Source organism: Ochotona curzoniae, unplaced genomic scaffold (genome assembly GCF_017591425.1).
Source record: "Ochotona curzoniae isolate NIBS_2020 unplaced genomic scaffold, NIBS_Ocur_1.0 scaffold_4505, whole genome shotgun sequence".
In the NCBI taxonomy this organism is placed as follows: Eukaryota; Metazoa; Chordata; class Mammalia; order Lagomorpha; family Ochotonidae; genus Ochotona; species Ochotona curzoniae.
The window spans coordinates 41,254,229-41,281,821 of NW_024467118.1; the positions used below are offsets into that span (position 1 = coordinate 41,254,229).

General features: G+C 38.6%; 2 protein-coding genes across 2 annotated transcripts in view; one reads left to right on the forward strand and one right to left on the reverse strand.

Moving 5' to 3' along the window:
* Positions 1-11,853, reverse strand: part of GPM6A (glycoprotein M6A) — a 237,782-nt gene extending 225,929 nt beyond the window's left edge. Inside the window, exon 1 of the mRNA XM_040966060.1 lies at positions 11,759-11,853. Within this exon, the coding sequence (XP_040821994.1) occupies positions 11,759-11,762 (4 nt within the window). The 5' untranslated portion in view covers positions 11,763-11,853. The remainder of the gene's footprint in view (positions 1-11,758) is intronic.
* Positions 11,854-12,090: 237 nt separating this feature from the next.
* Positions 12,091-27,593, forward strand: part of WDR17 (WD repeat domain 17) — a 98,154-nt gene continuing 82,651 nt past the window's right edge. The window contains exon 1 of the mRNA XM_040965879.1: positions 12,091-12,121. Within this exon, the coding sequence (XP_040821813.1) occupies positions 12,119-12,121 (3 nt within the window). The 5' untranslated portion in view covers positions 12,091-12,118. The remainder of the gene's footprint in view (positions 12,122-27,593) is intronic.

The following is a 27,593-nucleotide window of genomic DNA, read 5'->3' on the forward strand; positions in this document are numbered from 1 at the left end:
GCCCTGGACATGAACCTGCACCCACATGAGAAGCCAGAATCAAATGTGGCAGTTTTACTCTCTTTGCCACAATACCAGCTTCTAATTTACTAACTGCTAAGCAAATGTACACAAATTAACTTTTTTGGTAAGTTCATGACACAGTGTTTGTATGTTCTGCCTCTCAGATGAAGCTTCTAGTTGCTGGCCCCTGGCGTCATCCTGGCTCAGACCAGGCCTTTTAGCCGTTTGAACAGTGAACCAGCAGATAGAAGTTTTCTGTCTCCTCTTTCTATAGCTCTGATTTCCAAATAAATAAATAAATCTTTTTAAATATGAAGTTAATGAATTAAATTTTTGTTCAACTGATTCTAACAGCGAAATAATATAACCTTTTTCTCTCTTAGAATGATTGTGAAAGTTGGACTTCCATAAATTTATGTCATCAAAAGTTTTTATGTAGAATTTGTTGGTAATTCTGAGACATAAGAAGAGAAAATCAATTATATTAATATTTTAATACAAAAATGTTTTCCCAAATCTGCCAATGCTGAAAGTAAATTTTAGATAAGCATTTATTGCAACAACAGAAAGCTTTCAATTTTTCAGTATGTTTAGCCTGGTAACCTAAGCAATAGCACCCAACATCTTAGCAATTAATCATCTTAAACTTAAAAGATTAAGTCCACTGAAAGCTTAACTTTTAAAATTGAAAGAAGAAAAGGATGAAAGAGGTAATAATTTCTAACTTGCTTGCTCAAAAAATGAATATAAGAAAAAACTGCCTAATTAACTCCATGGAGTTGTTCTTCAATGAATGGACATATTCATTTTCTCAAAGAGATGAAACTTTCTGTATTTATGTTTTCAATGACTAGAAAAATTCAATTGAGATGCTTAAAGGATAGCAAGTAAGACTTGTTGCTATGACTTCAAAAACCAGCATGCAGCTAATCAGCATCTATTACAATCACTGAAAAGGAACTGGCTGTTTCAGTCCTTAGTTTTACTTCTAAAGATGCAGTGATCAAAACTGAAAATTTGACCTAGAAGCTGTCATGAGTCTAAAGATCCATCACAAAAGATTTGGCAAGTGTTAATAAGAATAGGCAAAGAGCAACCAACAAAGCAGACAGATTTCTCAAACTTTGAGGACAAGCAAAGTGCAGCAAAACCAGCCAAGAGTTTAACAGGCGAAGACTATACCCAATGTAGCGTGATGGGCAGGCTCATTACTCTGATTTGTTGTCAATGTCAAAAGACGAGATGTTTTCCTATATTACAGAGCCAATAAACAAACAGTAAGCTACAGTCCCAAGAAGGGAGGAAGAAAGACAGTGAAAAAGAAAGCAGGTGGCTCAATTTGAAGAGAGCAAATAGTTACTTGTACCTCAGTTCTGTAGTCCTTGCAGAAGCCGAGAAAACAAAGCTTTGTCTTCTGATACACAACTGTATTTATAAACTTATCTGCACATTCCATATTAATTTGAAAAGGCTCAGAAATTTGTTTTAGATTCCTTTTTGACAAAGAACATAGAAGAGAATGAATGATTGTTTCAGTCTCATAGGTAATAGCCTGGTTCAGAAATTCATCATTTATACTTTCAAAGCCAAAGAAAGCATGAAAGGGGATACTGAAAAGAAAAGAAATTTTCAGAAAGGTCCAGAAATATGGAAGCCTACACATATGGTTGTAAATTTTAAGGTACTGAAAGAATGGAAAAATTTCTTTTTACTTCAATTAAATGAGGTAAAAGAGCATTAAAGGGTTTGAAAAAGAAAAAAATTAACTTGAATTTATTACTCCATTTCAACACCATTTGTACCTACTTGTGTTTTTCTTTAATAAAAAACAAACACAAGATATTAAGCCCAAAAGGTGTATGCCATCACTTGTATTTTATCACTTCTTATACATACCTCTAAGTCCTTAATATTTCTTCAAGTACTATATACCTAATGCTTTGGTTTTTTTATATTGTTTTTTTTTTGTTTGTCTTTTTGTTTGTTTTTGCTTCAGCAGCAGTTTGTGAGGAGTGAACTTAAAAATAAATAAATAAATAAATAAATAAATAAACATCAGGCATGATAGCCTCATGGCTAAATCCTTGCCTTGCATCTGCCAGGATCCTGCATGGATACCAGTTTATGTCCCTGCTGCTCCACTTCCCATCCAGCTCCCTACTTGTGGCCTTGGAGAGCAAATGGAGGACGGCCAAAGCTGTGTGATCCTACACCCAGATGGGAGTCTTAGAAGAGACTCAGGGCTCCTGGCTCCTAGCTTTGGGTCAGCTCAGCCCCAGCTGTTGTGGTCGCTTGGGGGATGAACCAGTGAACAGGAAATCTTTCTCTCTGTCTCTCCTTCTCTCTGTATATCTGACTTTCCAATAAAAATAAATAAATTTTTTTTTAAAGATTTATTTTTATTATTTTTCATTGGAAAGGCGGATATACAGAGAGGAGAGACAGAGAGGAAGATCTTCCATCCGATGATTCACTCCCCAAGTGAGCGCAACGGGCCGATACTATGCCGATCCGAACCCAGGAGCCTCTTCCGGGTCTCCCACGTGGGTGCAGGGTCCCAAAGCTTTGGGCCGTCCTCGACTGCCTTCCCGGGCCACAGGCAGGGAGCTGGAAGGGAAGCAGGGCTGCCGGGATTAGAACCGGCGCCCATATGGGATCCCGGGCGTGCAAGGCGAGGACTTAACCACTTGCGCCACCGCGCCGGGCCCAAAAAATAAATAAATTTTAAAACAAAAAAACTTAAGGGCCTGAAGAAAGAAAATTTTCAAAACCTTCTCACCGAAGCGTTAAGAGTCTTCTGTATTAGAAGTTGAGGTTGAAATCCCAGAGGAATTATTCACAAGGATATTATCTGTGAGGCTTTCAGAACCTTTATAGTGAAGCATCCTCTTATCATCTCATGAAGAATAGGGTTTAATTTGATTGTTTGGATAATTTATTGGTTGGATTATCGATTAAAAGATATTTAAGGATAAATGGGATTTTTGTGTTGACTTCATCTAATTCCTTCATTTCCACCTGAGCAGAACACCAATACAGATCAATAACTACCATGCAAACTATTTGGATGTGGAAGATTCGCTCCTGACATTTAGTCTCATGACAATCACATAACATGCTTCAGCTCCGCTGGTTCATTTCAATAGTCTGAATACAGGCCATATATTTATCTATGGATTTCTACTATTAAAAATATAAATATCCTCTATAAATAAAATGTGGAAAATAAACATTGCTGCCAAAAAAACTATAAAATCCTTACCACACATATCAAACATCAACATCCAACATTTTTACAAGCAAAATAATTTTTACTTTCTAAAACACACTTAGATAACAACAAATATGTTTATGTTACTGGATCGTTTTGCAGTGAATCACTCAGGGATTCTGCCATTGCATAACAGTTTCAGCTATGTTTCTCCCCTAATTCATTCTCTTCTTAAGTGTGAGGGGATAATTGCAATTGTTCTCATCTGACAGAAGTCTTCCCTTGACCTTGGATCCAAATTCCCTTCATCCCTCCCTTCGCCTCCTGTTCTTCCTTTCTTATTTTAGATATCCTATTTTCTCTGGTCCTTGGTATCAGCTCTCAGGAAGCAAACGTGCATGTCCACTCTTTTATTAAAGGTGGCACAATTTCTGTAGTCTGATTACAACGGGGGACAGGAACTTTTCAAGCAAGTAGATGCTATTACTTTCCACTCTCCCTGCGCCACTGAGCACTGAGGGTTACTTGTTTGTTAAAACTGTCACTGAGTCTTTTGAAATGTACTATGCATATCATATCACTATTTCTGCTTGATCCTTTTAGGTCTTTTTCTTGCCTTCACGTTTTCCTTTTCATAAGGGCCATTAGCGCAAGGCTGAATCCCTCCCACAACCATATACAATCGATCCTGTTATAAATTTGTGCACTGATTAGACTTTTTTACATCTCCTCTCTTCCATCATTAATACTAAGTGTACTGTAAAAGAGACTTAATTTTTGTACTTTTGTGATTTCCAAGTTAGAAATCCAGGCAATATGAAACAAACAGCTTAATGGTAACAGGGTTTTTTTCAGCCTTGGCCAAGAGTCTATGAGTTACTGCCTTTACAAACTGGAAAAAAATATTGAAATAACAAGGCAAATATTCACAAATGACTATAATGCAGGGAGGACGTGGATAGATGTAGAGAGAACTACAGTATGTCCACAGGAAAGAAGGACTTTTATTCAGCACAATGTTTACCACTGTATTGGTACTGTATTGAATGCATTGCATTGTATTCACAACACTAATACATTCTCCTCTAATGTATAAAACTTGAATAATTTATATTCCCAGGAATGTTAAGGAAGGTGGAGAGAATTTGTTAAATCTAAAACGGATGTTTCAGTTTAGAACAGATTGAGACTGTTAAACTACAGGGACAGCCAGTGGAGAGAGGGGACAGCCAGGTGGAGAGAACTGACATCCAAGCAAAGAGGTGCAGACTTGGGAGGCACAGAGCAAAAATAATATGTAAGATCAGAAGACTAGAAGTAATTCATATTTTTCAGGGAAGGAATGTCAGTAGTCTCGAGAAAACATCACCCTCATAAGAATAATGAGTGATTGGTGTAGAAGAAATGGTGACTACAGCACCTGGCTCACTAGCTCAGTAGCTAAATCCCCACCTAGCTATCATCAGGATCCCATACTGGTGCCAGTTTATGTCCTAGCTGCTCCACTTTGCAATCAGCTCCCTGCTTGTAGCCTGGGAAAGTAGTAGATGATGGCCCAAAGCCTTGGAACCCTGCACCCCATGGGAGATCCAGAAGAAGCTCCAGGCTCCTCACTTCTGATCGGCTCAGCTCACTCCTTTGGAGAGTGAACCAGCAGATGGAAGATCTCTCGCTCTCTTGTCTCTCCTCTCTGTATATCTAATCTGTCTTTCCAACAAAAATAAATAAATCTTTTTTAAAATGTGCTTCCGTAACACATTTTGATTTGGGATAGAAACAGAAATGTAAAATAATACATTAGAGGTAAAAATAATAATAATAATAAAGGAATAATAGTTGTGATGGACAACTGACTTACCCTGATAAAACAGAGAAGCATCAATGAGGAACTATTTCTCAAAGCATGCCCACTTTCTGTCTCAAAATGCATTCCATTCTACATCAAAAATTGCAAGCCAGGGCCTGGCGCAATAGCATAGTGGTCAAAGCCCTCACCTTGTATACACCAGGATCCCATAACGTTGCTGGTTCTAATCCCGGCAGCCACGCTTCCCATCCCGCTCCCTGTTTGTGGCCTTGGTAAGCAGAAGAGGATGGCCCAAGGCCTTGGGACCCTGCACCCGCTTGGGAGACCCAGAAGCGCTCCTGGAAGAGCTCCTGGCTTGGGATTGGCTCAGCTCCAGCCATTGCGGTCACTTGGGGAATGAACCATCGGACGGAAGATCTTCCTGTCTGTCTCTCCTCCTCTCTGTATATCCATCTTTCCAATAAAAAAAAAAAAAAAAAGATTCTCACCCAAAGCATTCTAAACTGAGTTTTGGGAGTCAGGACCCAAGAAAAAGTGTTTAGTATGGTCTTAAGTTTCCAGAATAGCAAGACTGCTAGAAAAAGCAAGAGACATTTATTTTGCCAATATTATGGTTTAGAAGTATTTTATTTTATTTTATTTTATATTTTATTATTATTATTATCATTTTATGATACAGTTCCATAGGCTTCTGGCATTTCCCTTATCTCCTCCCCAATTCCCTCTCCCCCACCTAGTTCCTCTATATCATTACTAACATATAGTTATTCATACACAGTCATATGTCCATCATTGTGGACATGGGCAATGGCAGAGTGTCCAGCATCCTATTGTCAAGATATAGTAAACAATTTCATTTTAAGTCCATCTTTGTCTGGAAGTAGAAATGCATACTACATTGTATCCTCACATCTGGATGTAAGTCTGCATTTCACAGCTACTGTGTATCCCTTTAAATGAAAAGTCATAATACAAAATGTGTAGCTGAAGAAATAAAAATCGAGAACCTAGAAGTATTTTTTTATATCTTAGAATAAGTGGTGATGAATATTGTAAAAAGCTAGAGTTTGTGTTACAGAATCTTCACACTTATTCCAGTTACAGTGGTTAAACAGGTCAAGCTTTCACTCATTGTGTTCTTTGCTTCCTATATTATATATAGCAAGCATTGAGAACATGACTTTTACCTCTCATCAAGCAGTTGAAAATAGACCATGAAACACAGTAACAAATGAAGCTTTTCCAAAGGTCTCTGTTTCTAGGATGACACTAATTCTGTGCTTGAACCTCAATCCATCTAAATTTACCATAAATGTTTGTGATTTTCAATTGTGTATGAAAAAGTCCTACATTTTCTGCAGTCACATTAACAACCTATTTTTCACAAGTCACAAACAATGAAATGAGATTCACATGAAGAAATCTTACCTATTTGATTTAAATACATCTCTTCAAAAAATAATAGTTCAAATTTAATGACACTGTACCAAAACAAATTACTCATCTTACAAAATTTCATAAAATTGATATTTTCTTTGGGCCCGGTATGGTGGCCTAGTAGCTAAAGTTTTTGCCTTGCATGCACCGGCATCCCTAATGGGTGCCAGTTTGTGTCCCGATGGCCCCACTTCCCATCTAGTTCTCTGTTTGTGGCCTGGGAAAGCAGTCAAAGATGGCCCAAAGCCTTGGGACACTGTACCCGCGTGGGAGAACCGGAAGAGGCTCCGGGCTCTTGGTTTCAGATCGGCTCAGTTCCAGCTGTTGTGGGCACTTGGAGAGTGAATCAGTGGGCAGAAAATCATCCTCTCTGTCTCTCCTCCTCTCTGTATATCTGATTTTCTAATAAAAATGAATACATCTTTAAAAAATTAATATTTTCTCACAAGTAAAATAAGCTCTATATATTCCTACAAAGCATTTAGCTTAATTTTACTTTCCAACTTCCAACACAAACTGAATTCTAAACAAAATGGACAGTGATTTACAACCACACTAACATTTATCCCAGTATCCTACCAACAACTTGCACATACAAATGAATTTCCAGGCTCACATGTTTTGTTGTGAAAGTTAAGTGTGTTTGTCTAGAATACTCATATTTCTAATTACGCCAGCCATTTTTGTGAAAACTGTAGCCACTTGGAGACAGTCCCCAATACACTCCAGCTACAGCCAGCACCAACTGCCATGCATACACATGAGTTTTCTATGAGTCCAAACAAATCTTGAGACGGCCTGAATCACAATCCAACATAGGACCAAAATGACATGAAACCTGAAATGAGAATTACTCAGTGGACAACTAGCCCAGAGAAGCATGAGAAAAAGTAACAAATGTTTTCAATCTACTAGTTTGGAAAGTAGTTGTTACACAGCTATGGATACCTGGAACCTCAATGTTGAGATTCAGAGTGTTATCGGAGCTTCCTAACGCTCAAGAAAACATGATGTACTAAATTTCAATGATCCTTAAAATTATTATCTAGCAGTCTAACATCATGAAATATCCTTGATTTGTTTAATATTTGCTTAATGGAAACAGTTCAATCTTATCTTCTTTACACATGTTTTCCTTTAATTGTTAATCAAGATTTCAGCTACATAAATTTATAGAATCTTACCCAGCCCCCTCATCAAATAAGAGGAAATAAGAAAACAGATTTAAAAGACACACCCAAATTCATAAGGAATTACCATCTACTTCAAATGTTGGCTCTTTGCACCTTGGTCACAACCTCCTGTAGGGTATCATAATTTTCCTGACAACTCCCCGCCACCTCAAAAACAGAAATAGGAACCCGAAATAATACTCCATCTCAGCATGCTTTGTTGAATTTGAAGATTTATAGAATTTTAGCTCCAGTGCTACTAAAATTCAATAAAACAAAAATTCTGTATGGTTTTTTCTTCTCCTCAAAGTGCATGGCCTCTTAGACATTGAAGATGTCACATCTCAATTTATGTCACATTCATAGACACAAATGGCCCTACTCTTGATATGGATATCCCTTCCCTCTGTCTCTTGGTCAATATTCCCTATGCTCTCAAGGACATAATTTAGTAGTAAGTGGGTTTACTTCTCACTACTTGTTGGTAAACCTCAAATCCCTCTGTTCTTGGGCTCTGATTAAACTGTCATTACACACTACCAACCTATCTAAACACTGTATTTATTTGTCTATCCATCATTTCTTAGTTAATATGACAAGCCAAAATGAATCTGTTGTGCAGAACAACCAGAAAATAAACCTTCTTATTACTCTGTAGAAATTCTATCAAAAGATACATTACACTCTAGTCTTAAATTTTCAAATCTTCAGAGATTATTTTTCATTTGTTTATTCTCCTCCTTATTGCTCGATCACATCATTTTCTGGATTTTTCACTAAGCATGGCTTTCACCCATATTTGCTCTCCATTTCCACTCTTACCAAATAACCTCAACACACACCTTTCCATAATTACTGTGACAACTGGGTCTACTTTTCCAATCTACTCTTTGTTTTAAACAACACTGCTCAACGTATTATCCTTAAGCATGAACTTCATTATAAATCTTTCCTGTTCAAAAACCTCCATGACTCTCTCCCTCCTATTATGTATTTTCCAAATTCCTCTACTCGCTTTTGAAAATTCTTCAAAATCTAGTATCATCCCATCAATGTATTTCCATGTCTTGCTATTCACCAAGACTTATTATCTACTTGTTGCTTTAAAAATGGGCCTCTCATTGTATTTGAATGACCCCCTTACTCTCCCCAAATCCTTCACAGTATCTCCAAATTCAGTTCAACGGCACACATATTATGTAACTTTCCAAAGTTTTCAACCTAAAACCAGACAATATTTTTTTAAACTGAGCAAAGATAAACGGTCTCAGAATAAATAATTATGATACATGAGGTCAAATAGAGTGATAAGTGATGTGTTTCGGGAAAAAATTAAAAACATTCCTGACCTATCTTTCCACTGAAGCCTGAAATTCCACAATTAGAGAGCTTACAGGTTAATCTTGCAGCTAAAATGTAAACACTCTCGGCTAAAGGTTAGCCCCACATTTTTTGGTTTGAAATATTTTGTTGTGTCCTTTCCAGGCAGCAGTTTGAGGGCAAAGGTAAAACCCTTTACATATCTACACAAGCCACAGACATAACCAAGCAAAGAGAAGTTAACAAAAGTAGGGATTAAGAGATAGCTAAAACCTCAGTTTGCATACTTGGCAAATGACTTTATTTTGGGGCATTAGTCTGTGCACTGTGGATATTATGAGCATAAATTATTTAGACTGTATGATTAACCAACTGCATTGTTCTTACCCTTTTACAATACTACAGCACAGATTTCTTCTGAGATACACGCTATTTGATTGTTACATTCACCCTGAGAGCACCATCTTCCTTTCTTCAAATAAGTGTCACTTGTCAAGATATTACAAAAAGGATTAATTTCAGATCGCTGGCAGGGTTCGGCATTCTTCAGCACTGTTTCTTCCTCTTAGCCTAGCAATGTGGACTTTAATACTGAGGCCCCTACTATTCCTACCACCACTACATAAAAGAAGTTGTTGGTAATGAAATTCTGCCTTTCATCAGTACATTAAAAGGAGAAATATAACCTTAAATTACCAAATCTTTTCCTCCGATGTCTGAGGGCATTTTTCCTCTTTTTCTCATTTTGTCCCTCCACTCACTGGCTCCTTTTAACTCCCATCTGGACCATACTTCTGCAGTTCTTACATCTCTCCCTTTTTCTTCTAGAGTTTCCTGACCTCAGCTTTCTCACTTGCTTCCTCCATCCCCTCTCTCTTCCATGCTACCTGACAACCAACTCCAATAAGTTTTAGTGACCCCAATTGGAATGGGCAAATATAATCCATTTCTGCAGAAACTGACAAGTTTTACATGCCATGTTACAGACAGGAAAGAATTCTTACCTGTGTAGAATGAATTATAGATTGCCCTTAACTCAGATGTTAATCCCTACCCCCTCCCAGGCACCTGCCAAAAACTTAGGATAAGTCATTTATGCGGATGTAATGAAGCAAGATCCAAGACCAATTATTTTCATTAGAGTGCTAAAATTAAAGTTAGAGAAATAATTAACTCTGAACTGAAGTGTGTCTTACCCTTGGATAGCCAGTCCATTCAAGCTTAAAGTTGCAGTGAAAATCATGTTACTCTTTATAGACATTTTATTATTTTGGACCCAAATATTTTCTTGATTCCATCAACACTCAGTGACTAGGCTGCATCAAGTCAATTATTTTCACTTCCCATTTTAGTGTTTCCTCCTTGTGTTATCCTAATAACAGTTCATATACTCAAGCACAGCCCAATTAAAAAATAATAATGCAATGCTACACTTGGGAAGTCCTGTTTCATTTTTACCCTGAAAACATTCCTCCAGTTTTGGAAGAGATTTAAAGACTGGCCATTAGGGAGATCATCTCCAACACTGTTTGATTCAAAAGCCCTAAAAATGGGTCTTTCTCAGTTCTTCCAGGGTCAGGCACGAAGAGACTGTCTTGATCAGAGCTAACATTCATAGGCAAAAATGTTCTCAGCTTTCTCTTTTTCTCCTTTCTTCTCAGTTGGCCAGAGTCTATAAACTCCACCGATTAGTAGTCAAAGCATCCCCTAACCCTTGAGCCTGTGGGAATTTAGGAATTTCAACACCAGCCCGTCAGCACCAAAAGCTTCCTTAAAGCTGCGGGGGAGAGAAGGGGGAACCGCTGACAACAAAGGACAAGGGAGCGCCGGGGGAGGGGCACACTGCGGCCAGGGACCGGAAAAAACGAGTGTCCGGGAGTTTGAATGGCGACCCCCGACGGCTGGGGGCGGATCGCTCCTCGGCAGCCTGGAGACGCAGCGCGCGGCTGCGCTGAACAAACCAAACCGCGTCCTGTACGGGGGGGAAGGCGGTGCGCCCGGCTCGCTCGCGTCCCTTACGGACTAACTTTTCTCACCATCCCCGCGCCCAGCGCAGCGTCTGAACCCGCAGCTCCACACCCGGGTTCCCCCCAGCGTTATAACCACCACCACACACTCCTGCTTCCCGAACCTCGCCTTCCTGGGGCTGAACTCCTAGAGTGGGTCCGGAGACTTACACCGCACGCAGGACACCCTTTGAACCGCGCCACTGCCTTAGGTCTGAGGTAGAAAGAAGCCCCAACTTCACTGTTTGCCTACTGCCGACGATTAGACACACTCCTTCGGTACCGAGGGGCGGAAAAGTGACCCCTTCTCCCTACGTCCCCTTCCCCCCCCCCCAAAATCTCACCCGGTCCCGCAACCTTCCTCTGCGCAAACCAGTATGGACTGGAAGCTGTATGTGTACGTGTGTTTACCAAGTTTCCCTTTGTGGACCCCGTGTCCACTTGCTGCTCGAGCGACATGTTAAAGCGCGGAAACACGCCGGGGCGGCGACCCTCTCGGAGCCCACTCCGGTCTGTGGTTCTTTAATCCTCAGAGACCGCGCGTCCCAGCCCGGTGGAGCGGATGCCCGGGCTTCGGTCGTGAGGCGCTCGCGCCAACGGGCGCCCCGGCGCAGCCGCCCACTTCCTTCGCCCCCTGTGAACTCGCTGCACCCTCTCACGCCTCCAAGGTGCCACCCCGTCCCTACTGCCTACTTCCCAGAAAAAGTTCAGAGGCGAGGAAGATGCACTCGGTGGCCGACTTTGACGCGCCTTCCCAGGCAGGGCCTGAAGGCCCCCGGCCCGCGCCCGCGCGCGTACTCACCCATGGCTCGAGGTCCTACTTCTCTGTGGTCCCCAGAGGAGTGCGAGGAGCCAGACGTAGCGCTCGGGCAAATTCTCCTGTTCCTCGTGCCCTGCAGAGTGACAGCCTCGCCCCTCCCAGCGGAGACAACTCTCGGGCTGCCTGGAAACTCTGTGGCCGGACGGGCGGGCGGGCGGGCGCGCAAGTGCGCTGACCCCTCCCTCTTTCCACCTGCCGCCTGCCTGTTTCCCTCCCGTCCACAGTCACTGGGCACTGCAGTGACCTCCCCCCTTTACTTCAGGCCAGCCACTTGCAAGCACTTCCTTCCTGAATTCATTCTATACACACATCCAACTCTCCACGAATGACTCGATATCCGAGATGGTGAGTACACAAAAGGATTATAACACAGATTTGCTATGATGGTTTTATATTCCCTAAAACGCTTTCTAGTTTGGGGTACATCATTTTTCCCCTTAATAATAAAGTTAATAAAGCCAAAAGGAAGGGGAAATTCTCTTTTACTTATTGTTTTTTTCTTGTGTTAAATAAAATCTGCGCTCCCTTACGAGCATGCAGGTACACACGAGTACATGCAGAAGCCACTTGGAAATACACAACTGTATTAAAAAGGCCGCTGATGTTGCTGTGAAGCAGCCTGGGCTTGCCAGTTTAGAACCTTGGCGGTGTGATTCGGGCTGTGACACAGACACGCTGAGACTCAGTTTCCTAACTTGAAAATGACGTGTCTGGGAAAAGTGGTCTCTAAGGTCCCTTCAAGTTCAAAAAAAAAAAAAAAATTATGTAAGTCTGTAGGTTAGTGACCTAGTTCTGTCTGCATTCATCCTGGAGAAATAGCTCAGTAAATCAGTTCCCAAATTGTCTTAAGTTACTTTTACATGCACAGCACAACCTAAACTATTCCAAACTTTATTGAAAATAAGTGGAAGGGGAAAATTCATGTACATGTCTATTCACTTTGAGGAATATTGCTAAAGAACTGTTTTGAAAAATAATGAAGAATATACAGCAGGATATTTAGACAAATTAAGCAGATTCAAGTGGTATTAAAACAACTGCACAGCTTTTTTTTTTTTTTTTCAAATAATGGAGGAGGCTGATTCCTACAGGGATGCTGTAAATGCATTCCAGTTAAATGGAAATAGGAAGTTACTCTTGTGGGAGGGGAAAGGTATTAGTCCATAAAAGTGCTCAACATCTCGTTCAAAAATGCATCACCATTCTGGAAATCGCCCAACGTGCAATTGAAATGACAGCAACCATAACACTCATACATTGATTCAATAAAGGTTCATGATGAATTTTGAAATTAATTTGTAAGTTCAGCCTTAGGATAAGCTCAATTTCCCATCTATTTCTGAGGTCCTGTTCTAATGTAATATTATAACTATTAAAAAATTACAGCTATTTATGCTGTTTCTATTGGAACTGCATCACAGTTATGAAATAAAAAGAACATGCACTCTGTACAATCATAACTATTTAAAACATCACCAGTATAGAATTTTTTAATGGTTTGTCTCTGCGCTCTAATAATCCAAGAGTTATCTCTCTTATCTCTCATTTGGCCTACAATCAAAATCTTATGTTGCACCAATCTATTTCATAATGACAATATAAATGTACATGAATACCCTGTCTTATATAGAGAGAAACCATTTCTTACCTGATATGTAACAAATGTCATAACGTTATATGAGAGTTCATTAACATGTGATGATTAGTTCTTGGTTTCAAGGAGCACGTTCTGTTCCTGAATCTAGCTCTCCAGGATTTCTGCTTTCTCATTGCTACAACCCACTTGTCAACCATAGTCTAAGGCTGTGCCTCCAAAATATTCCTTCATTTGTATCCCATCTCCAGTCCCATTAGCTATTCCATCTTTTAGTCAATCCTTGGGGATGTGACTAACACTTTCTTTTAAGAATACGAAGCTTTTAGTAATCATTCAACTCAAGATTAAGGCTTGAGTTGCCAAAAGTAGTACTTGAATGACAAAAGTAGAAAATACGACACAGAGATAGTTAATAAGCATAGGAAAGAAGAACTCATGAGAAAGAGTGCAAAACCGAGAGAAAGAAGCCAGAGGGAAGTGTCAAGAAGGGAGACACGCTCAACTAGATCACGCACAGACAGCATGCGAGTAAAATGAGGACTGTCAAGGGCACTTTGAACTGGTAGTCATAAGGTCAGTGGTGGAAGATTGGCCAGAGTGTGGTCAGAGATGAAGGACCAGAGAGTTTCCTGGGAAAATAAGTAATGAGAAAATGTGCAGCGTTTGTGGATGGCGGGTAGGAAAAGAGCAGATAGCCTGTTCATAGCTCATCAAGAAGGGGAAGTAAGTAGGGCAGAACATAGATGAAACTTGGGGTCAAATCGATGCGAGAATATTTTAATATTGGTATAAAAATGGTTATCTTAGAGATTTACTTTTTAGAGATGTGATCTGAAACATAGGCTGAGGAATAAGCTAGGTGGGGAAAAAGAAAAAAGCAGTACCTAATCTTTTGAAATAGAAAAGGGAACTGGTAACAGTGAAAAGAAATTGGGGACAGGTGCTGTGGCATGGTGGGTTAAGCCACCACTTGGAACTCCCGCAAGCCATAGCAGAGTCTCAGGGATTGAGTCTCAGATTCTATGCATTGACTTCCTAATTTCATTTAATTTTATATATGTATATTTTTGGAATCCTCAATTTTTTGCTTGGATTCTTTATCAAGTATTTTGTCAATAACCCCTTTCTGTGGATTCTGATCTGAGAGTGTGGATTCATTTTGGACAACCTATTGCCCTTCTGTGTCATCATGCTGATATTATCACATCTGATAGATCAGTTATCTCTGTTACTTAAAGGAGGACTTTCAAAGCTTTTTCCAGAAGATATGTCTTCCACTGCTGGTTTAGCAGGCTATTTTGGCTTTAGTTCCTATTAGATGCTGATGTCTAATCTCCCTTCATATTTTTCCATAATTAATGATGGCAGTGGCAGCAGGAGTCAGTCCCAGTAAGGCCAGGTAGTTCTTAGTGCAAGTGGTCAAGGACATGGCAATGCCAAGCCCAAGTCCAGGGGTGGGTGCTGTTTTTCCCATATCCATAAAAGCTGAGTCAAGCTTACGCTCTAATGGGATTAGAGCTCAGATGCTCAGCAAAGTGGAAGGAAGGAAGCAGCACAACTGTGACAAGTATGTGTAATCAACCACCCCTACAGAATTGAGGTACAGTTGACTGGAATATATGGTAGTCACCAAAGTTAGGGTGGATTAGAGAAGAAAGCCACACGCCAATCAAGGTGAGTAAATTCATCCAAAGCTGTGGTACTGGAATGGAGTCTGGGCTACACACTAAAGTTGTAGCATGCTGGTGAAGAGAACTATAAAGTGTGGTTGTGTATGCATGACCAACCACAAGCCAGGTCCTACCCTAATCTGTGACTGGCATTTGCTCCTCTGGGGCACAGAGGGAGTGCAGGAGGATGACCCTACATCTATAAAGATAAATGCCGCAACTTTTAACATCTTGGCAACACTCATCCTGCCATATTGCATCATACCCTTTATAAAATGCTACTTTGGCAAAGTGATGGGGTCACTGTGGCCTTGGCTCAATTGGGTTAGTGAGGCCTTTCTGCTAGTGTAGTTGAATGTCTATGAAATCCCAAGGATGAGAATATGCAGGGATTTCTATGCCTTAGAGTAGTTTGTATTGCAACAGTGATACTTTTCTCAATATGGCATCATTCTACTATAGCCTCTACTTGGATGAGGAAAATGTGAGTTCCTCTCTGAGCCAGTTCCCATGTGTAGGCAGCTGCCCTTTCTGAGATACAAGCCTATGGTAACTTTGGGTCTCTCCCACAGTAAGGTTGTTGGTTATCCCTGCAAATGGTAGTCTGCTGGGGCTCTGCCAGTTCTCTGTCTCTTGCAGCATGGTTTCCCTCCAACCATGGTACTGGGGTCTCCTCTGCTTGGTTTGTGATCCCAAACACGATGGGACTTACTGAATTCTGTTGTTATTCCTCGGGCACTTACCTCAAAATTTAATTGTTTCTTTGTTAAGTCGGTTCTTGTATGTGGAACATGAGATGTACACAGAATATATCTATTCAGTCACTTTGTAGTTTATATTGGCTATTTTGCCCATTTCTAGATCAGATGGCTTATTTCTTTATCATTGAGTTTTAAGAATTTGTTGCATGATTTGAGAAGCTGTCTTCTGTCAAATAGTGTTTTCACAAGTATATGGCTTAAGATGCATATTTTAACTATAATTTAGCATTTCTAGTGATTAAATATTTTGTATCATTAAACACTTACAATAGGCCATACAGAAGCTAGTTGTATAAATATTTTTTGATAGAAATTATTGCAACTTGATGTCTATGATGTTGGAAATTAGTATCTACTGTTTTGGTAACTGGTTAATGAGTTGGTAAAAATCTGTAAAGGAATATGTGTGATATCAAGAGTGTTCCAGTTCTATATAATCTGCACATTGGCTTTACATTGCAATATTTTAACCTACACATCCATCCCCTGGATTACACATGTGCCAAGCTTTAGTTATTTGAGTTAATTTTGTCAGTGTATTTTCTATTGGATTAATTGAGTTAATGATAAGGTGTAAAACTGCATTCAGGAGCCAGTGTGGTGACGTTAAAGTTTCAGTCTCTGTCCACAATGTCAGCATCCCGTGTGGGTGCTAGTTAGAGTCCTGGATACTATACGTCCACTGCAGCTCCCTGCGAATGCTCCTGGGAAAGCAACTGAAGATGGCTGAAGTACTTGGGTCCCTGCATCCTTGTGGAAGACCCAGAAGGAGCTCCTGGTTCCTGGCTTCCAACCAGCATACCTCCAGCCATGGAGGCAATTTGAGGGAGTAAACCAATGGACAGAGGATTCTCTTTGTCTCATTCTTTCTGCAACTCTACCTTTCAAATAAATAGAAAATGAATCTTAAAAACAAACTGCAACTCCCCATACAATGATAAGAAATCTTTATTTGATCCTTAACAACTCTTGTTTAACTTTAGACATACTTTTTTTTTAAAGATTTGTTCATTTTTATTAGAACAGCAGATTTATATAGAGAAGAAGAAGCAGAAAGATCTATCATCTGCTCGTTCACTCCCAAATGTCTACAATGATCAGAGCTGAGCCAATCCAATGACAGCAGCCAGGAAACTCTGTGCCTCTCCCATGTGAACGAGGGTTCCAAAGCTGTGGGCCATCCTCCACTGCTTCTCCAGGCCACAAATACAGAACTGGATGGGAAGTGGAGCAACCAGAACACAAACCAGCACCCACATGTGACCCTGAAACTGTAATGTGGAGGGATAGCCAATGTGGAGGGATAGCCAATTGAGCCATCACACATTCCCACCCCCATCTTTAGACATACTAATTGCAGCATTTGGATATTCAACTCAGATAAAGAGAAGTTCAGCCTTCATATGAAAACATTTTAAAATCAAGTTAAATCAGGTTCTTTTTTGCCAGAGCCATAGTTTTGTTCATTTATTTTTAGTACAGAGAAACATAAACTTCTTCATTAGACAGTGTTAATAAAATGACCAGTTAATGTCATTATAGATTTTGCTAATGAAATTATTTTCTCTTTTTTCATAATTGCTTTGAAAATATATTTTGTATTATCCTCCATTGCTCATACATCTATTATCAGAATCTAACACTTAATTGAAAAAAAATAGAGCATTAGCAAAAGCTAATAAAAATAGCACATATGTGTTTTGAAAATAAGTATTTCAAAGTTAGGTAGAATCTCTGATATTCTTTTCATACTACTTGTTTCATGTATGTTACTACAAACCACTGCTTCTTGCACTAGCACATACTTATGAATTAAATACTTTAAAGAAAAATATGTTGGTGAGTCTTTAAACCTAGGACATTGTCTAATGTAATAAAGCAGAAATCTGAGGATTTTTAACTTTCATAAAGCCACACAACAGTAAGATAATTCTTCATGCAAGTATGACTACACCAGTGTGTCTCAGTCCTGGCTGTATACTCATTTTAGAACCTTTAAAATCATAGGAAGGCCTCATCAATCCTTAAATGCATTAGAAGTACTGACCATAAGTGTTTTTAAAGGTTCCTGGAGGAATCATGGATGATAAGAGCCACTGTATTATAACACTTCACCTGCTTAATCAGAATTGTTTCATTTCCAGTAATGTTTCTTTTCCTACAAAGATGTTACAAAGAGAAGATTTGAGGTCCAGTGACAAATCTTTGCCGTGCATCTGCCCAGGATCCTATATGGGTGCTGGTTGTAAAACCAGATGCTCCAACTCCCACCCAGCTCCCTGCTTGTGGCCTGGAAAGGCATGCCAGATGACCCAAGGTCTTGGAATCTTGAACCCACAAGGGAGACTTTGAAGGAGCTCCTAGCTCCTGGCTTCAAATTGGCTCAGCTCCAGCCATTGTGGCCATTTGAGGAGTGTACCAGCAGATAGAAGATTTTCTCTGTCTCCATCTCTCTGTAAATCTGCCTTTCCAATAAAAAAAAATAGAAAATAAATCTTTAAAGAAATAACAAAGAGGAGATTTGATGCTATGATTTCCTATTTGCCCTAGTAATACTGGTAAAACTGCAGTCCCCTTTAATATAATTCTAATAAAAATGCTAAGGAAAATTTGAGACATTTGTAAAGTTTATTTTGCAAATTAGACTTTGAAATGTTGACAGTAAACATACGTGTATTGTTATGCCTTGTGTCAGTCAGCAAACCACTAAGAGATTTTTTTATAAGACATTGATTTGTGTCATGTGGTAAAGAAAATTCAAAAGACCAAAGGTAGACCATCAACAGCTTAAGCTAATGAACTAAACAGAACCTCATGGATGTGGAATGGTTTGTGATGCCTGCACTCAGAGAAGTTCTAACCCTTCTTTATCTAAGCCCATCTGAGGATGTCAGGCTTTAAGTTGTTTCTCACTTCGGTAACTTAAAACCAACTAGTCAGTAACCTTAATTACAACTTGCAAAATCCTTTACCACCAACACCTTGATCAGTATTATTTGAATTAAATTGATTTGTAGTAAGCCTCTCCAATTCAAAACCTAAATACTGTCATGCATATTTTCAGTTTATTGTAATTTCCTGAAAAAACATAAATGGATTATTTATATTAGTACAATTTGTAACAGAACTATAAGCTAATATGCAATAAATCCTAATGCATACCAAGCAAAATGCAATGCACATCACCTTAAACAAAAATTATATTTGGAATTGTAAGCAAGAAGCCAGATTTTGGTAATAATTGTACCATGACTTGTGTTACATGAACAGAATTGAAGAGGGAGGTGGTACACAATTAAGGAAGGAAAGAAGGAAAGAAGGAAGGAAGGAAGGAAGAAGAAAAGAAAAGAAAAAGAAGAGAACAGAAGTGAAAAGAAAAGAAAAAGGAAAAGAAAAGAAAAGAAAAGAAAAAAGAAAAGAAAAGAAAAGAAAAGAAAAGAAAAGAAAAGAAAAGAAAAGAAAGGAAAAGAAAAGAAAAAAGAAAAGACAGGAAACAACAGTTTAAGATTACTGTTAAAGTCGGTGGCCAAAGGGAAGCCCCTTTCTCTGTTTAGGATAGACAAATGATCCTGTAAACTCACTGCAACAACTTTTTATTAAACTTTTTAGGGAGTCAAATTGCAGGAATTGATGAAACACAAACTTTAGTTAGCCATGGCCCATGTTCATTTTAACCAGTTGGTGCTGGATGAATAGGAACAACAGTATTACCCGAGTACGGGGCAATCAGTATGTGACTGTCTATGTCATAGATAGCCTTCAACCACACAGTTCTTGACCTTGGACCATTGCTCAGCTGTGGACTATTGCCCACCGACCTGGACTTTAGTCCCAGACAGTTGTCCACCTGTAAACCATGTTGACCTTGGTCTCTGGTACCACCAATCTGTGAACCCAAGATTCTAGACACTGTGTGCCCCGCTCTTCTTTTTGAAGTGAAGCAATCTTTTGTTTTAGGGTCTGAGCTGTATTGAATCCGTCTCTTTCTCGTTGTCTTCCTTTGTTTAATTTTGTATCTTATATGCATCTGCAAAAACAGGCTCTATGTACTATGTGTGAAAGTTCCAATCTGTAAGCACTGTTTCTCAGTTAACAACCACATAGCAAAGAAATTCTGACTCCACATGTCTCTATTTCCCTCTGTTGAGAAATCTGATTATCCCTGTTGGAGATCACGAGATTAACTGTGGCCTGCTCACTAGTGTCTGAAGCACATCATACCACGGCCTGGCTGAGTAGTTGATGTAACAGCCTCCAGCTCTGTCTCAGAAGGAAGAATAGCACATAACATTTTCATTTGACAGTCACAAACAAGACGAAGTAAATTAAGAGATACAATTCTAAAGAAAAAAGTGGAATTGTGGCAGCAGCATTACTAAAGGCTGATGTTTTTCTTTTTTTTTTTTTTAAAGATTTATTTTTATTATGTTTTTATTGGAAAGGCGGATATACAGAGAGGAGAGACAGAGAGGAAGATCTTCCATCCGATGATTCACTCCCCAAGTGAGCGCAATGGGCCGATACTATGCCGATCCGAAGCCAGGAGCCTCTTCCGGGTCTCCCACGCGGGTGCAGGTTCCCAAAGCTTTGGGCCGTCCTCAACTGCTTTCCTGGGCCACAAGCAGGGAGCTGGAAGGGAAGCAGAGCTGCCGGGATAGAACCGGCGCCCATATGGGATCCCGGGCGTGCAAGGCGAGGACCTTAACCACTTGCGCCACCGCGCCGGGCCCAAGGCTGATGTTTTTCTATCTCTAAGAATATTAGCGCATTTTGATAGTCCTTGAATGAAAAAAACACTACTTTTTGAACTTTTTGTTTTTCTTCCAATCTTGAAGAAGAATGCTTCTTTTGAAATATTTGATTGTAGCTGTAAATAAAATTGGGCAATATTATCATAATATGTAACTTTACTTAGAAGTGTTAAGTTACCTTGTGCACTGTAAATTTTCAAGCATACAACTAACATGAACAAGCACAACCAGAATTACTTAAAAGTCACACATTATCCTCTAGATAATGAAAACAAGAGCATGAAAGGCAGAATGATTGGTAAGACAACTATAGGTTCTGCCTGTGAAGGACAAGTTTAGCAAGCACGCTGTTCTGAATACCTTAAAAGATGAAGGAAGAAGTTAAGAAACTTTACTTCAAATTTATGATTATCATGAAATATGATCCAATTACCAGAATCAAATGAGATGTAACATTTTTAACCCATAAAGCAATTTTAAATGTTATCCTTTTTGCTTCAGATATCATTAAGGATAAAAATGACCTGATAATCTTAGGCAAATTTTTCAAAGAATTTCACAAATTCAAATATATTTTACAATAATAAATTATTTCAAGGACATCAAAAATAAGGTAGTTAAAATGCAATTCAAATGGAATTATCACACAATTTGGAAGAATCATACATTCCTTATCTATACCAATAACATTCCTGCTGGGAACGATAAAATGAGGAGGTTCCTTTTGCGTGTGTGGCAAAAGTCCTCTTATGTCATTCAGGCATACCTCATGCATTCCTTTAGTGAGGATAAGCACCTTCAAATTACCTTATTCATTTCTAAGTTGGGTGCTGTTGGGAAATACGTTTTTAATGCAGCATTTGAGCTTTGATTCTTTAACCATGTTCTGGAAGTTATTTTGATTTTATTTATTTACTGTAGGCATTTGGAGAAAGGAGTTACCTTTATATGAAAACATCAAAGAAATTCATGAAAGATCAGCCAGAAACAACAAGCGTGTCTCATTGTAATATCTACTATGGTGAGGCCTTTTGCTTAAACATAACATAATCCAAACAGTGAGGAAAAAGAGTGTGGGTGTTGGCGATTTATAATTTGATAAACTTTATGTTTGCGGTATACTAGGATGATTTATAAGCAACAGAGGAGAATGTTTTCCGTGATGATTTCTTTGCATGTACTGACTATGCTCCTGGCAGTCTCAAGTCCTTCTTGAATCCCAGTTACGAGAATATTCATTCTTTTCATGCTATCCCATTTCTTTTTCATAAATTTTCTTCATTCTTTTTTTCTCCTCAAACCCTGTATTTTTTTTTTATTATTATATTTTTGACAATCTTTACATAGTTAATTAGGGTAAAAAGGTTCAAGGGCTATAGGAAAGTGGGTAAGACTATTATTTCCATATTGTTTCCTTCATGTTTAAAAGGGGATATTGAGGGAGAAGCCCCACCCAGTTTCCCACCCAGCCCAAGTCCCGGATGTGGAGCATGCTCTGAGATACTTGCTCAAGTGGTTTTGATAGTTCACCAGTTACGAATCGCTGCCAATCTGGCCACTCCAAGCATGATGAGGTCATTGAAAAATCCACTGATTGACATAGTCCTTATTTTTAAGTAGTTTTTTTTCAAGCCCACTGATGTTTGTTCTGTTTTGATCTATACCATTGTGCCTTTTATTCTGCTTTCATTTATCTCAGTATGCTTCGCAATTGGACTATTTCTGCTAGATTTTGTTTAATTACTTCCATCTCACAAATCCCTGTTAGAGTAATGGATCATTTCTGTGTTCTCCCTTATTTCATTGAGTTAATATAAAACAACTACTTTGAAATCTTAATGTGAGCATTTAGACATTATTTTATAAATGATTGCTTAATGATATATTGCATTTTAAGGGTGGTCATGGTTCCCTGGACATTTCTGATGCTTGTTGGTATATAATGTCTTCTCCACATTGAAGGATTAGTTACAGTAATCCAACTTCATGTGAGGACGTCCTTCTTGAAATTCTAAGCAGCCTCATTTTCTTGGAGTCTAAGAATACTTCTTCTCTTTCAGCAGTAGATAACTCCCTATCCTGGCTTTCTCAAGTCTGCTGTTGACATTCTTTATTGTTTCAGCCTTATAAAAATCTCCAAAATAAAATTTATTCCAAATGAGTAGTTGGTCTATCAACTGAGTAAGGGCTTAAAAAAAATCCCTCTAGGCTTCTAACTTTTGCTGTATTATTTAATACTAACCATGTGGTTCAACATAGTTAAAAAGAAGACAAATTTAAAATGAAAGCTATTATAAAAATTCTTCTGTAGAACCTAGTTTTGGTTGCTAGTATCAGAATATTATTTTCACAAAAAATTATTCAATTCAGTAAACTGTCCTCAATGTTAAGAATAATTACTTATAGCAATGAAATAAACTATAAAATTAGAAGCTTTTAAACAAATATCTTTGAAATAAAACTAACAATGGAAAAAAAGAACATAAAAATTCATTAAGAAAATTAAGTTATGAAAAAACAAAAACAATAATGGAATATATATTTTTTCTGCTTAAAACAGAACTATTAAGAAATTAAACAGTCACTATTTGCCAGTCAGCTCAACAACAACTGATTCCAAACGAATCATTAGCAGATGCTAGAATTTGTGGATGAAGTCTTATGAGTAGTGGGGTATTTATATTTATTATTTTCCAGTTATCTGCAGTAACATTAATTATGAAAGTAAGAATACAACTTTACATGAGGAAAATTGCAGGCATCACCTTCAAGGAGCAACCAGTTAATATCACTAGTAACTAGATAAACTGACATCATGCATCTGCTGATTTGCTGCATGGACAGCACAGTACCATTCCTACTAATAATGCGTCTACTGAATCCATTCACAATGAAGTGCTCAAATTCAAGGATATCTGCTGCCTCAGGCCACAGCAGGGAGCTAGCTGGATGGGAAGCGGGGTTGCCGGGATTAGAACTGGCACCCATATGGGTTCCTGGGCATGCAAGACAAGGACTTTAGCTGCTAGGCTACCAAGCCAGGCCCCAAAATAATTCTTAACACTTGTCTCTAAAAAAGAGATGTGAGAATTTTACCTGACAGTTGAAACATGAATTACACAGTGCATTGCTTGAGTTCAATTCTCTGCTCTAGTTTCTGATTCCAACTTTCTACCAATGTGAATCCTGGAGACAGCAGTGATGACCTGTATCACTGAGATCCTGTCATACATTGAGCAGATCTAGATTGATTTCCGGCTCCTTGTCAAACTTCTGCCAGACACTGGACCTGGGCTTTGCAGGCCTTTGGGAGATGAGTCAGCATATCTTCACCCCTAACCTCTGTTGTCAATCTCTTCATTTTCTGCTTTTCAATAAATTGATGTAAGAAATATAAATCTCTTTAAAGGGAATTATTTGACTTAATGCCACAAATAGAGACAACCTGTAATTATTTCTTATTCCTGGGATTTTTCTTACTTTAAGATGTTTAATTTACTGATTCTTCCAACCTTCCTCACTTTTCAAGTTCAAATGATTTCATAATTCTCATGATCATCAGAATCTCTGATACCACGGAAATGTTGTGCTCTGGTTTGGGCATTGTGGTTTTGTGGATTAAGTTTCTGCTTGGGATGCCTACATTCCGTGTAGGAATGAGCATGATTTCCATTTCTGGTCCAGCTTCCTCCTTGTGCATCCTGGAAAGGCAGTGAAAGATAGCCTGAGTACATGGGTCTTTATCACCCATTGAGGAAATCATGATAAACATCTGAGTCCCTGACTTGAGCTTGCCCAGGCCTCTTGTTTCAGGCATGTGGAGAACGAATCAGTAGAGGAAGATTTCTCTCACTCTGTCCTTCATTTTCTCTGTCACTTCTTTTTTTCCTTCAAATAAATAAAAATATAAATCTTAATCTTAAATATAAATCTCTTAAATTGTGCCTTTGGATTCAAAATAAAATTGGTGCAGTTTTAGTGCTTATAACTTTAAATGACACAGGATCACTCTAAGTATTGTTTTCTGATACTTAGCTAAAATCATAACCAACAATACATTTTATGTTATTGTGATTGAGAGAATAAAGAAACACTAAAATGTTGGTCTGAAAGGCAATTTTGTTTCATGAGTATGTAACTAAATAGTAACCCATTTGATGATGAGAAGTATCGAGGTGATTTATATGAAGGGGATTTTTATCTGAATATCAAATAAGTAAATGATCCTGTGTTTTATGAGATAGGGGGAAAATCATTTAATCTTCTTGTGGTATTTTGAGTACAAATAATTGTTTGAAATGTTCGGTGAGAGTGGTTAAGATATTAAGACCCTGCTGTTTTTGATTAATAAGTGGAATAGGAAGCTAAGACTCCTGCAGTAAACTGAAGTTGTGGGTGATCATTCTTTGTCCTGAGAATTGTTAAGTTACCAGATAAAAGCTAGTGAGTTATTAGACATCCGAGAAGGATGAAAATGATGTAATACTGGAAACATTTTGGGTAGGGGGTTTTTATAGAATTTTCAGTGAGGCATAAACAGAATGGATTAATAATTGATGAAAGTTCTGATGTTGTAAATTCCTCCAACATGCTTGATACTTCATGGGAATGGGCTGTTTGTGTATAAAAACACAGGTAACTCTAAGGGCTTACCATGTGACTATGACATGTGGCTTTAGAATGAATAATCTTGTGTATTTGTGAAACATTGTTATGAAGCAAGAAGCAACTGGATTCAGGCTAGTGCAATAATTCAGTCTTCTGGCTACAAGCACCAGCATTCCACACTGGTGCCAGTTCCTGTCATGGCTGCTCCACTTCTGATCCAGCTCTCTGTGTGTGGTCTGGGAAAGCAGGATGATCCAAGGTGTTGGGCACCTGCACCACATGGAAGACCCTGAAGAAGCTACTAGCTCCCAGCTTGAGCTGAGCTCTGACTGTTGCAGCCGTTTGGAGAGTGAATCAGTAGATGTAAGATCTTCTTTCTGTAAAAATCTGTCTTTCAAATGAAAATAAATAAATCTTAAAAAAAAAAAGCAGGAACTTGATCATATTAGGTACCTGTTAAGTCTTTAAGCAACAGTCATTCAAGTAGGAGGTTCCTACTTGAATCAATATGAATATGAATTCATATTGATATTCATCAATATGAAATAGCCTTGTGCGCAGTGTCTAATTTTGCAACTTACTTTCTATCATTTTCCTAATTTTTCTTTGGTTCATCCAGTCGACTGAAGTTTAATGTAGTTTTTCTAGTCTAGCCCCTGAGTCTTTATCCAACATGACTAATGTACAGCTTGAGACTACTCTAAAGAAATACTTTTACCAGTTCAAGCTGGTTTGGGGTTGAATGCAATCTTCAAGGCAGCACTGTCACCGGGATTCCCCGAGCTTATGAGTAACACATGTTATCATCACCCTTCTGTTTCTATTCTGTACAATTAGGTAACTAGGACATTTGCTTGTGGAAGGACAATCTACAGAGTGATTTTTTTTAAGTTAAACTTATTTTTGCAGAAATTCAGCATTACATTTACTGGTTGCCTTTTGAGATTGGACAATATGTTATTTAAAAATTAACAATTGTCAAATGAATACATTTTGTGTACAATAGGCAAAGATGCCTGCCTTTGCATTTCAGAGAAATACGCACAAATGCTGAGATTAGCTACAATAATTATTGTTAGGGACCAGTGCCAAGACACAGCAAACTAAACCTCTTCCTGCACTGTATTCCTTACGAGCACCTGTTTGAGTTCTAGCTGCTTTACTTCTGATCCAGCTCCCTTCTAATGGACTGGGAAGACAATGGAGGATGACTCAAGTGCTTGGGTCCCTCACCCACGTGAATGAGCAGGGTAAGTTCCTGGATCCTGGTTTAGACTGACCTAGCTTCAACCATTGTAGCCATCTGGGGAGTGAGCCAACATGTGGAAGATTCCTCTGTCCCTTTTTATCTCTCTCTGCAACTTTGCATTTTCAATAAAATAATTTTTTTTAAATGCACATCAGTGCTTTTGAATATTCTAAAAGACAAAAAGAGATATAAGAAAAACAAAGAGTAAGGAAAAGAACTGCTTTTCTATACTGTATGATCTAAAGGACTCTTGGTAAGGTAACGTTTGATCCAATAGAAATAAAGGAGAGACATAAATCAAAATCTGAAAGAAAGGTTGGTTAAAGTTGAGGGCATGAGAACACCAGGGCTTAGAGACTCAAATTTTGATTACCTAGTTTGTCATATATTCCACAGTAAAAGAAATTTTTCCCTACTAATAATGGAAATCATTTGTCAGTAGCACTGTGGGTAACATTTTTCCTAATATCTAGTTACATGGCATGAATCCACTGCATGGTAAATTACATCTACAGCATAGTTTACTGAGAGTTTCCTCATGTGTTTCATATACAAGGGGAAATTTCTTATGATTATAGCTCAGTTCTGATAGGAAAGAAAATTTAAAAACCTGAAAGAAAAATGTAACTCATTTAGAAATCTGCTTTTCCGTAATTGTAGTTGAAAGAATATTTCCACCAGAGGTCAGCCTATTCACAAGAGTGGATCTTCAACACAAGCAGGTTTTGATCATCTTTTCCAAATAGATTAGTGAAATTGTGACTTAAATCATGTTATTTCTTACTTGCTTTCTGAACATTTCCTTGAAATGCCAAGGCTTAAAAATATGGTATTTGTATTATTACAGTACATTGGCTGAATCTTGCTCATATATTCTACTGGTAAAGTGTCAAGACCATTTTGCTTCAGGGAGGTGCAACTTTCAACACTACTATCCACAAAGCCCTGGGCAAATCTGGAGTAGGTTGTCCTGCTGCTGTGATTCCTAAACTCATAACCTTAATGTAGGAGCATACATGTGTAGGAAACTGAATTTTTAAAGAGTTGTTTGTTTTTATTTGGTAGGCAGATTTTTGCAATTAGAGCAGTAGAGACAAAGAGAGAAGATCTTCTGTTGCTGGTTCACTCACCAAATGGCTTCTGGATCTCCCATGTGGATACAGAGGCCCAGGCCTTGGGCT